This window comes from Temnothorax americanus, unplaced genomic scaffold (assembly GCF_048541705.1).
Source record: "Temnothorax americanus isolate GAGA-0224 unplaced genomic scaffold, ASM4854170v1 Scaffold78, whole genome shotgun sequence".
Taxonomy (NCBI): Eukaryota; Metazoa; Arthropoda; class Insecta; order Hymenoptera; family Formicidae; genus Temnothorax; species Temnothorax americanus.
The window spans coordinates 472,152-480,790 of record NW_027509801.1 but is presented as its reverse complement, the minus strand read 5'-3'; the positions used below and the strand labels follow the sequence as shown (position 1 = coordinate 480,790).

The 8,639-nt window shown below is 43.8% G+C and overlaps 2 protein-coding genes across 4 annotated transcripts; one reads left to right on the top strand and one right to left on the bottom strand.

The window, feature by feature from the left end:
- Positions 1-415: 415 nt before the first annotated feature.
- Vir (VIR_N domain-containing protein) lies at positions 416-6,293 on the top strand. Of its 2 annotated transcripts, none has more exons than XM_077423306.1 (5): positions 416-642; positions 1,217-1,329; positions 1,438-1,804; positions 2,086-5,701; positions 5,870-6,293. In XM_077423306.1, the coding sequence occupies exons 1-5, from the start codon at positions 589-591 to the stop codon at positions 6,160-6,162; spliced, it is 4,443 nt and encodes a 1,480-aa protein (XP_077279432.1). In that variant the 5' UTR covers positions 416-588; the 3' UTR covers positions 6,163-6,293. The 2 variants fall into 2 exon arrangements, with proteins under 2 accessions (XP_077279432.1, XP_077279434.1); XM_077423308.1 differs by having other exon boundaries at positions 417-642; positions 2,089-5,701.
- On the bottom strand, positions 5,698-8,589 carry LOC143906928 (pentatricopeptide repeat-containing protein 1, mitochondrial). Of its 2 annotated transcripts, XR_013259692.1 has the most exons (5): positions 8,332-8,589; positions 6,870-8,098; positions 6,498-6,803; positions 6,154-6,389; positions 5,698-6,049 (listed from the first exon to the last, which is right to left on the bottom strand). XR_013259692.1 is itself a non-coding variant. In XM_077423310.1 (4 exons), exons 1-4 carry the CDS (start codon positions 8,420-8,422, stop codon positions 6,294-6,296), a joined length of 1,722 nt encoding a protein of 573 aa, XP_077279436.1. In that variant the 5' UTR covers positions 8,423-8,589; the 3' UTR covers positions 5,698-6,293. The 2 variants fall into 2 exon arrangements, 1 of the variants encoding a protein (XP_077279436.1); XM_077423310.1 differs by having other exon boundaries at positions 5,698-6,389.
- Positions 8,590-8,639: the final 50 nt, after the last annotated feature.

The following is an 8,639-nucleotide window of genomic DNA, read 5'->3' as shown; positions in this document are numbered from 1 at the left end:
GATATCACATCTTCAACGCAAACAATTATCGGTATGTGTTAACGAACATTTATGAACATATGTGCTGTGACGCTGTGAGAAAAAAACATTCGTCCACATAATTGATGAATTTATTGACAATAAATTGTGTTCGCCTAAGAGAAATGCCAAAGACGTAAAAATAATATAATAATTATAATCAAGCTGCTTAGGCTCGCGGCTTGGAGACGTGAAGCCTATGAAATTTTAGTCAGCAGGAGGACTATTTAGCGATACGTAGCGTGATCGTCGAGCAAACTACCCTTTGAACCACGTCTCTGTCCGAAAGACGGAGCCCAGTTTACTCCGCATCTTGCACGGAGGGGCGCAGCTTTCGAAAAAACATTCCATAGCTCTAGTGGACTCGAACCTGGTTCGGGGTTCCTCAGATTGCGAGTCTGGCAGTCTGGCGCTCTACCACTATATAGGCCACGGCCACACACTGCCGCCCGCTAAAACGCGTATATATACCGAGTACGGATAAAATGAAAAGTAGAATAAATAATCAGTTGTTGTATTAAAAATTAATTGTTAAGGTATTATGACTATTATGTTATTTACTCGTGAAACATGGATAACATCGAATTGCTGTTCTTCGATACATTTTCCCACGAAATTTCAGAGGTTTGTTTACATACATTTAATAACGACAAGCTGTTTATCGCCGATTTTGTTAAAATTTACCCCGATGACGCAAAAGTAAAAACGAATTGAAAAGATGCTTTTTCTCTATTACGCTTAATCGCATAATATGCTTTTGAGGTTATGATTGTTACCAGAAATAATGCTTCTCAATTTTGTTGAAATTTATCTTTGTAATTGCCGCGCGCGAAGAGAATACAGATTTGGATAAACGAGACTTTTTACGATAATCGTTATTTATGTTTAAAAATTACTCTTTTAGAGTTATGGAATTATTATTCGCCAATTTTGTTATGTTTTTTTGTACATTGCGTACCGCATATAGAAAATTGTTGGTTAATTCTCTTAAAGAGTTTAGTTTGTTTTCTATATGAGAACGTTTATATTTAATTTAGAAATAAACTGCTCAAAAATTTCTAGATCACCTTCTAGCTCTCGCAACAAAATTTTCTGAAAACACATTACCAACAAATAATTTTTATAATCTTTTCTTTTCCTTGAAAATTTACGTGACGTATCGGGCAACGTGATGTTTACGTTGAAATCATATTTTCAGGAATTGAATTTGGACCTGGTGCAATTTCCCAAGCCTGTTTATATTAGCGAAGTAAGAATAATTCCTTTGGGTGCCAGAGTACAGGCAGACTTTCCAGGAGGAGTGCGACTTGGGTAATTACGCTTTATTCTTGGCATTGAAAACTACAGGAGCTTCTTTAATAAAGCGATATTATTGTTCGAACTTCTGAGAAATACAAAGAAATTTATTATTTATTGTAGAGCGACCAATCCTTCTCAATTCGAGATCGAGTTTTTCGTGAACGATCTCAGCAAACCTGGAGCCTCCACCTTCGAATTTTTAGGTGGTTTAGAGTACAAGCAGAACATCCACATCCAACTGGAATGCGAACGGAAACAAATACCAACGGATGGGTTGGTGCTGAGAGGATGGTATACCACCATAACGTTGGCGGTGTACGGTACCCTAACCAAATCACTGAACAATCCCCAGGAAGTCGTCGGTTCGGCAGCTGGCTCCACCGCTTGCGTCAGCTCCGTAGAAGAAAATCCTGAAACTGCTGTGCAAATTCCTTCCGAGCAGCAGTCCGAATGGTATTACGAGAATCAGCGTCAAACGAGTTTATCGGTAAGGAAATCTGCTTGCTGATATTGTAACGCGATGTTCGTTCAAAAGAAACTCCAAACAATAAAAATATGTAAAGGATTATCTAGAAAAAGTACAAGAGAATTGCATATTACTTTAGATGTTTTTCAATTCTGATATAGTTTGTTATTTAATGTGTATTTGATTCTGATAGCATATTGATTCGATAATTTTAGAACAGTTATAATTATACTTTTTTTTTATTATTGTTTTAACGATTCAACCTTCGTTTAAATTCAAATTTGAGCGCATAACTGTATCAGCAGGAAACATGCGTAACGGCAACTCCATCGCCACAACCGATCCAGGTGGTGGAACCGTCCAGGACGTCTACATCGGACACAGGAAAGACGGAATCGAGACAATGGGAAGAAGAGACGTCCAATGCAGGCGAAAAATCGTCGAAGCGACCTTTGTCTCCCCCTCTTGAATCCCTGATCTCTCTGAGTCCCGAGTCCATCTCCGCCGAAGAAGAAGAAGCGGAGCAGCAAGAAGCTAGCGAGCCGGAAACTGGCGAGCCTTTCGAGCCGATATTATCGGACGAGGACATAATAACGGACGATGTTCCGTCTACAGCCGAATTTGAGTGTGAAGCATCGCAGATCGATGAAATCTACGCGATAATGCCGCCCGATTTGCTAAGTTTGGAAAAGCCGGAGAACTTGGAAAACACTCGCGTGAACCGTGAGACTTTGTTAAAGATCAGAGAGCTTCTACAATCCCTCTCCAAATCGGTCTCGCATTTCCACAATGCGTCCGGTCAGGAAAAGGAAACGTTCGTGCACAACTGCGAAACTTTGTGCGCCATATTCGGTCCATTTGACTCCGACGTAAACGATATCGATGACTTGACTGACGTTGTCAATGCCAGTTTAGATATGGAGCTCGCTAGGGCCCAACCACAACCGGCGTATAAAGTGCGTCACGTAAAGGTGGGAGTTCGCTTAGCGGAAGCTCTCTGTCGATTATCGAAGGGCCCGGTAATTCTGTCGAAGGTCGAAGCCCCATACAAATTGCTATCCCTCTGTACGCGCGAGAATGTGGCGTTACCGGTGAAACTTTCCGCTCTGCGAGCCCTCGATGCCGCATTGATCAGCCCGATAATCGTGCAGGAGTTTCTAAAGAACAATCTGTATAGCGATGCACTAACGATGCTGGACTCGGCAAAGCTGGCCAGACTCAAATACGCCCTCAGCTCACTCTTCCGCAAAGTCCACGTGTACGAGTATCTAGAAGAAATCAAGAATTTCGACGAGTTCGGTTTAGCAGAGCTAATGAACGTTTACGTGTGCGCTCCGACGTTGATGGCGCAGCCTAAACGCCAGTTGCCAGCCGGTGCCCAGATGGAATTCGAACGAGAGCACACTCGCAATCCTCGCGCTCATCTGGTGGCTTATTTCGAACATCATAAACTGGCCCATCATCTTCTACTGGCGTTATCTTCTCCGAATTGCGATTTGCAGATGATCAAGTTAATCCGTCGCTTCCTCTTGCATCTCTCCAACACTAAGGAGGGCCTGTTCTACCTGTTGAAGGAAGCCGAAGTAGTTCGACTTATACTGAAAGCTCTGAAACACGATCTACCAGGCGCCGGGCGCATTCTAGCGTGGCGTCTTCACGTCGCGCAGTGTCTAATTCGCCTGAGACAAACTTCCGACTGGACGATTTTGAAGAGATTGCACTCGTTCCTCATTTTTCCAGATGGTTTGCGTGCCATTCTCACGATTCTGCCTCTGGATGACTTCATAGATATTCTGATCCCTTTTTTGTCGGATTCTAATCTCTGCGAGTTCGCCGCCGAAATTATCTCCGCAGTTGTTCGTTATTCCGATAGGGTAGAGATCTTCCAGAACCGTGCGGAATTGATACTGGACAAAGCTCGCGAGCATGTCATCCTCAGGGACGTAATATCGTACTTGACAGTCGCGGCCCAAGCTTCTCATTGGGATTACTGTGACGTCTCCCTGTTGGTGACGATTATCAGGAAAAGCGCTGAGAAGGCTGCGTCGCTTCCCGGTCAGTTAATCACCGCCTGTAGAATTCTGCATTATCTCATCTTCCCATCAAATAACGACGTCGATCCTTTGGAGCCGTATGTTGAGCTGAAATACAGGAACGCTCTGACTCAACTATTTGCTGCCGACGGCCTCACCGCTCTGGTTGCCGTAATGGCAAACGTGTCCGAGTTCTATGAACAACCGTTCCTTCATCGTCCTGCCTTGACTGGTCGCAGAGGCATGGCGTTAATTGCCTTATTGCTTCCTTGCGTGAAGCTGACCAGGGCGTTGCTCGAGAGACTTGTTAAGTGCATGGCGACGGACTTCAAAGATCTTACGGCCGTCGTTCCGTTGCTCGGAGTCTATTCCTTGATCGAAGCCATCCCGTCTAACTTAATGGTGCAGACTCTGTCCGAAGAAATTGTGGGAACGCTTCTGGTCTTCACCCAGGCCGTCGATTCCGACGGTTCTGGCAACGTGGCCAAATCACTGTGGACTCAGATGCTTGGCGAAGTTCTAAAGATGATCTCCCTCCGTCCTTGCAACTTTGTGCCGGGTCTGAAGCTGCTAGCTCGTCTGCTACCACCTGTCCTGACACCGAAAGAGACCACTACTGAAGACGCAACGAGGATCCTGGGCCTAAGAAAACTCTGGTCGGCACATCTTCAAGCTCAGGCAGCGAATCTCACTGAAACTCTTCGGCTACTCTGCACGAGTTGGAACGGAGACGTCTTACTTCTTTTATCGACAGTTTGCAAGCAACTAAGCGACCTAGCAGCACCGACAGCTCTTTTAGTTGGAAGATGTCTTTTAGATGGTATTTTAGCAGCCACTCCTCTGGAAAACAATATTCCCATTCTCGCTCTAATCAGCGATCTGGCCAGACACGCGCCTATGAAAGCTACTTTACTGACCTTAACCAGCCCGGCGTCCAGAGCGCAGGTAAAGTCCGATCAAAAATATCCGCCAGTTATCGAGACGATGTGCTCTACTCTGAAAAGTAGCAGCGATGTTAACGTACAATACGAGATCCTCGGCATCTTCGAGACTCTGTGTAACTGCAGCCTCAGTCTAGTACAAGAAGACAACGAACCTTTGGAGAAGAGACTGACGCACTCGGTGCCCAGCAAGGAACCTCTTTTATCTATCCTCGCGGCTCTAATCGATATCCTAGCAATCAGCACAAAGTTCCAGTTGGATGTGATAGAAAATACGTTGCACATACTCTTGTCCCTCAGCAACCACAATTATGGTCTGTATCATGTGAAGAGCTGCCTGGAAAACAACCCTGGAGCCTTGCGCGCGCTCCTAGACCACGTGTCCGGCTTGGAAGAGTCCGAAACAAACCCCGTCGTGGGTTTGACCGTGACTTTCTTAGAGAACCTAATCGCCTCCGACTCGGAAGCGAGGACCTTGCATCTACGCGCGCAGCAATTGGCATTCTTGATATCTTGGGAGAAGAACGATCATCCCTTGGAGAAATTGAAACGCGCAAAAGATCTGACAGAAATTTTGAGAACCGCTGAAGAGAAAGAAGAAAAAGAACCTATCCCGGAGATGTTGGAGCCTCTGTTGCCAACCCCGGAAGCACTGTTGAATCAGTTCTCACAAAGATGTACGATTAATAATAGTCCAGTCCGACCCAAGAAGTTCGCATTCACGGCCCATCAGACACAAACTGAAGATACGGTAGACTTGTTAGCGCTCGCCACTGAATTACTGCCCGCTGACTTTAATCTGTTAGCGGAGGCGCAAAACCTATGTTCTAAAATACCTCCCGATGACGCCACTCAACCTCTGCAATCAAAACCCCAGGATGAAGAACAGGAAAGCAGAACGGAAAAACAGATTTCCCCAATGGCAAAATCAAAGCAACCATTTGGTAAGATTATTAAAGATTTGTCAGATGACTTTTATTTCTACATACCTACAAATATTAAGATGTTGAAACGAAATAAAATTAACAATTTTTAATCAACATCATCAAATTCTTATGTTAAATTATGTAGTAGCTCCTGATTAAAGATTTGTCGATTTTCTGTTCTTTTAGTAACACCGGTGCGAGGTCGAACACAGTTCGCCAATTCTCTACGAGGTGGTCCAGTAGGCGGAGGAGTGGGTAGAGGGTCCGATCCCTTCCGATCGAGGCCGCCCAATACCTCGAGACCACCGTCTCTTCACGTGGATGAATTCGTGGCGCTGGAAACATGCGGGGCTCAGCCAACCGGTCCTACCGGATACAACAAGCTGAACATCCGTGGAACGTGCCCGTCGCGTGCTATCAGCGGCGGTACCAGGAGTCGACCCTGGACCCAAGAAATTCGTCCCACGTACCTTCGCTAATTTATTACTGTCTGTCCCCTTTTCGTTTCATATATGTGTATATTTACAAAACATATCAATTACATCAACAATATATAAATTTGTCTTGAAAGGCTGTATTTTGCAGAAATAATATTTCGTCTTGTAACGAGTCACTGTTTTATCGTCTTTTGCCATTTGGGATACTGCTGTTCGAATTTCTCAATGTTCTCTTCCAAACGCTTCTGTTTTCGAAGTCTGTATTTTCCCTGGAAAAAAAATTTTATAAGTTTACATCTATCTTTCATTGATTAAAAGTTAAATGCGTAATAAAGGATTAATTCTAATAGTAGCCATAACAAATTTTGTTAACGTACTGTAGGTTTCTCTATCTTCGACAATTCTTTCGAAAACTCCTCTAAGGATTTGACGGCTTGCTCACTGGGTCTCATCTTGTTTTCCATCATATAGTTCATCACAAACAATAAATATTTAAAATCTTTTTTATGGCAAGCTGTTTTGACGAGAGTACCCATGATTACAGAATTGGGTTTATAGCCAAAGGCCTCTAATCCTTTCAGGAACTCTTTGGCTTCTCCGCACTCTTGACAACCAAGCGCCAAGACCCCGAACGTCATTACGTTTGGAGAGAGCCTTTTCTTCTCCGCTATTTTTATGACCTCCTGAGTTATCAAAAATCGTATCAGTACGACATTCGAATGGCTAATTAGGGAGTCTCTAACACTTACCTTTGCAGCTTTGTAATCGAATCGCATGCTGCGCCTTTTAATGACCATATTAAAGAAATCGATATCCAGTTCGATATTTTTGTCATCCGCAATCTTGACGAGCAGATCTTCAGCGGGTGTCGAGTTCGGAATTAAATCCAGGAGTAGCGTAATGGTTTTGGCGTCGGGCTTAACACCGTCGTTAAACATTCGATCCAGAAATCCTTCTAGACCACCAAATAAAATCAGACGATTATTGATGAACACATCGTTCAAATTTACCGATTTTTTCCGTATATTTGCATCGGTGTCACGTTGCACAATGTTCCGTTTTTCTCCTAACGGTAAAAGTGTGCTCATAACAGGCGGCGAGGCCAGCAGATCTGGCCTCTCGCCTTCCGTTATTGAAATCCTAGTCTGGTCCAATCCTGAGAGAAGGACATCGTCGGGCTTCAAATTTCCCAAATTGGTGTCTCTCATCGCTCTCAAGAGAAGATTATAAGTCGTCAAAGTCGGCTTAATATTCTTCAGGTGCATTAAATGCCACACGATCAGAGCGTGACGCAGGCCGGCCTCCTTGTCAGAAATCGCCCCGTGAAACAGGGAGTTGTAGGTGCTCTCCCCGATGGGAATAGATCTGTCCCTCATCTCGTCCGCCAACTGAAATGCCTCGACGATCTGACCGTGCCAACTGTACGCCTTTACCATAGCGTTGTAGTGCGTTTCGTTCGCTGGAAAATTTTGCTGAGAAAGCGACTTTCGAAAGTTGTTCAAATGTTCCAAAGCTATCTTTTTGTTGTCGGCTAAAGCGCACGCATTGAACAGACTGGTGTAGGTCGCCGCGTTCGGCTGCAATCCACGCTTCCTCGCCTTGGTGTACAGACTGAAGCATCGCTTTAGGTCACCCTGCTTGGCAAACGCGTGCAACAGAAGATTGTACAAGTACAACGTGGGCTTGTCGTGGTTCTCCATCATCGAATCGAGCACTTTTAAAGCGGAATTCAAATCGTTTTTAGATATATTCGACTTGATCATCTTAGCGTACTGGCCCATGCTCGGCTTCAGTCGACGTGGAATGCACCCTTCTCTATCCTGAAAATCCTCCTCTTCCTGTTCGCGCTCGTCCATGGGAGCGCGCTCAAACTTCCTGCCCGAGATATCCCCGAAGACATCGGCGCTCTTCGGGAGCTTCTGCGTACAAAAATTGCGGACCGGCAGTAGAGATCTGTGCTGCAAACGCTCGTTCTTGCCTGCGTAATAAATATATTATTAAATTTCTTTTCGCATATGATTATATGCTCTTCTATTGCTATGTAATACAGCTATTATTATTAGCTTTTGTTATTAAATTTTATACATGTAACTTCCTATGTATAAAATAAAAAAAAATTTTTTCTAAAAATAATCGGGAAAAAGGAGAATCACATATATATGGTATAAAATGCGGAATACTTATTCGTTAATCGTTCTTTCTTTCACGTACATTGTTTTGCTACGATAGAGTGATTTAATTCACTGACATAACCTATGACGTTTTTTAGTTTGATCGTTGAGCGAAATTTTTGACAAAACATTTTATAAACGGAACTATTCACATTGAAAGGAGAGTTTATCTTTATCGGAGTATCTGCTTTTGCAATACTGGAACAAAGTGTATTGAACTTTAATGAAATAAACGAGATAAACACATGGCAGCAGTATATACCCAGTAGACCGGTTATATTTTGTCACGCGTCACGTCACACGGCTAATTATTGAAACGTGTTGATTGGCTGTAGGATAGAAAAATCC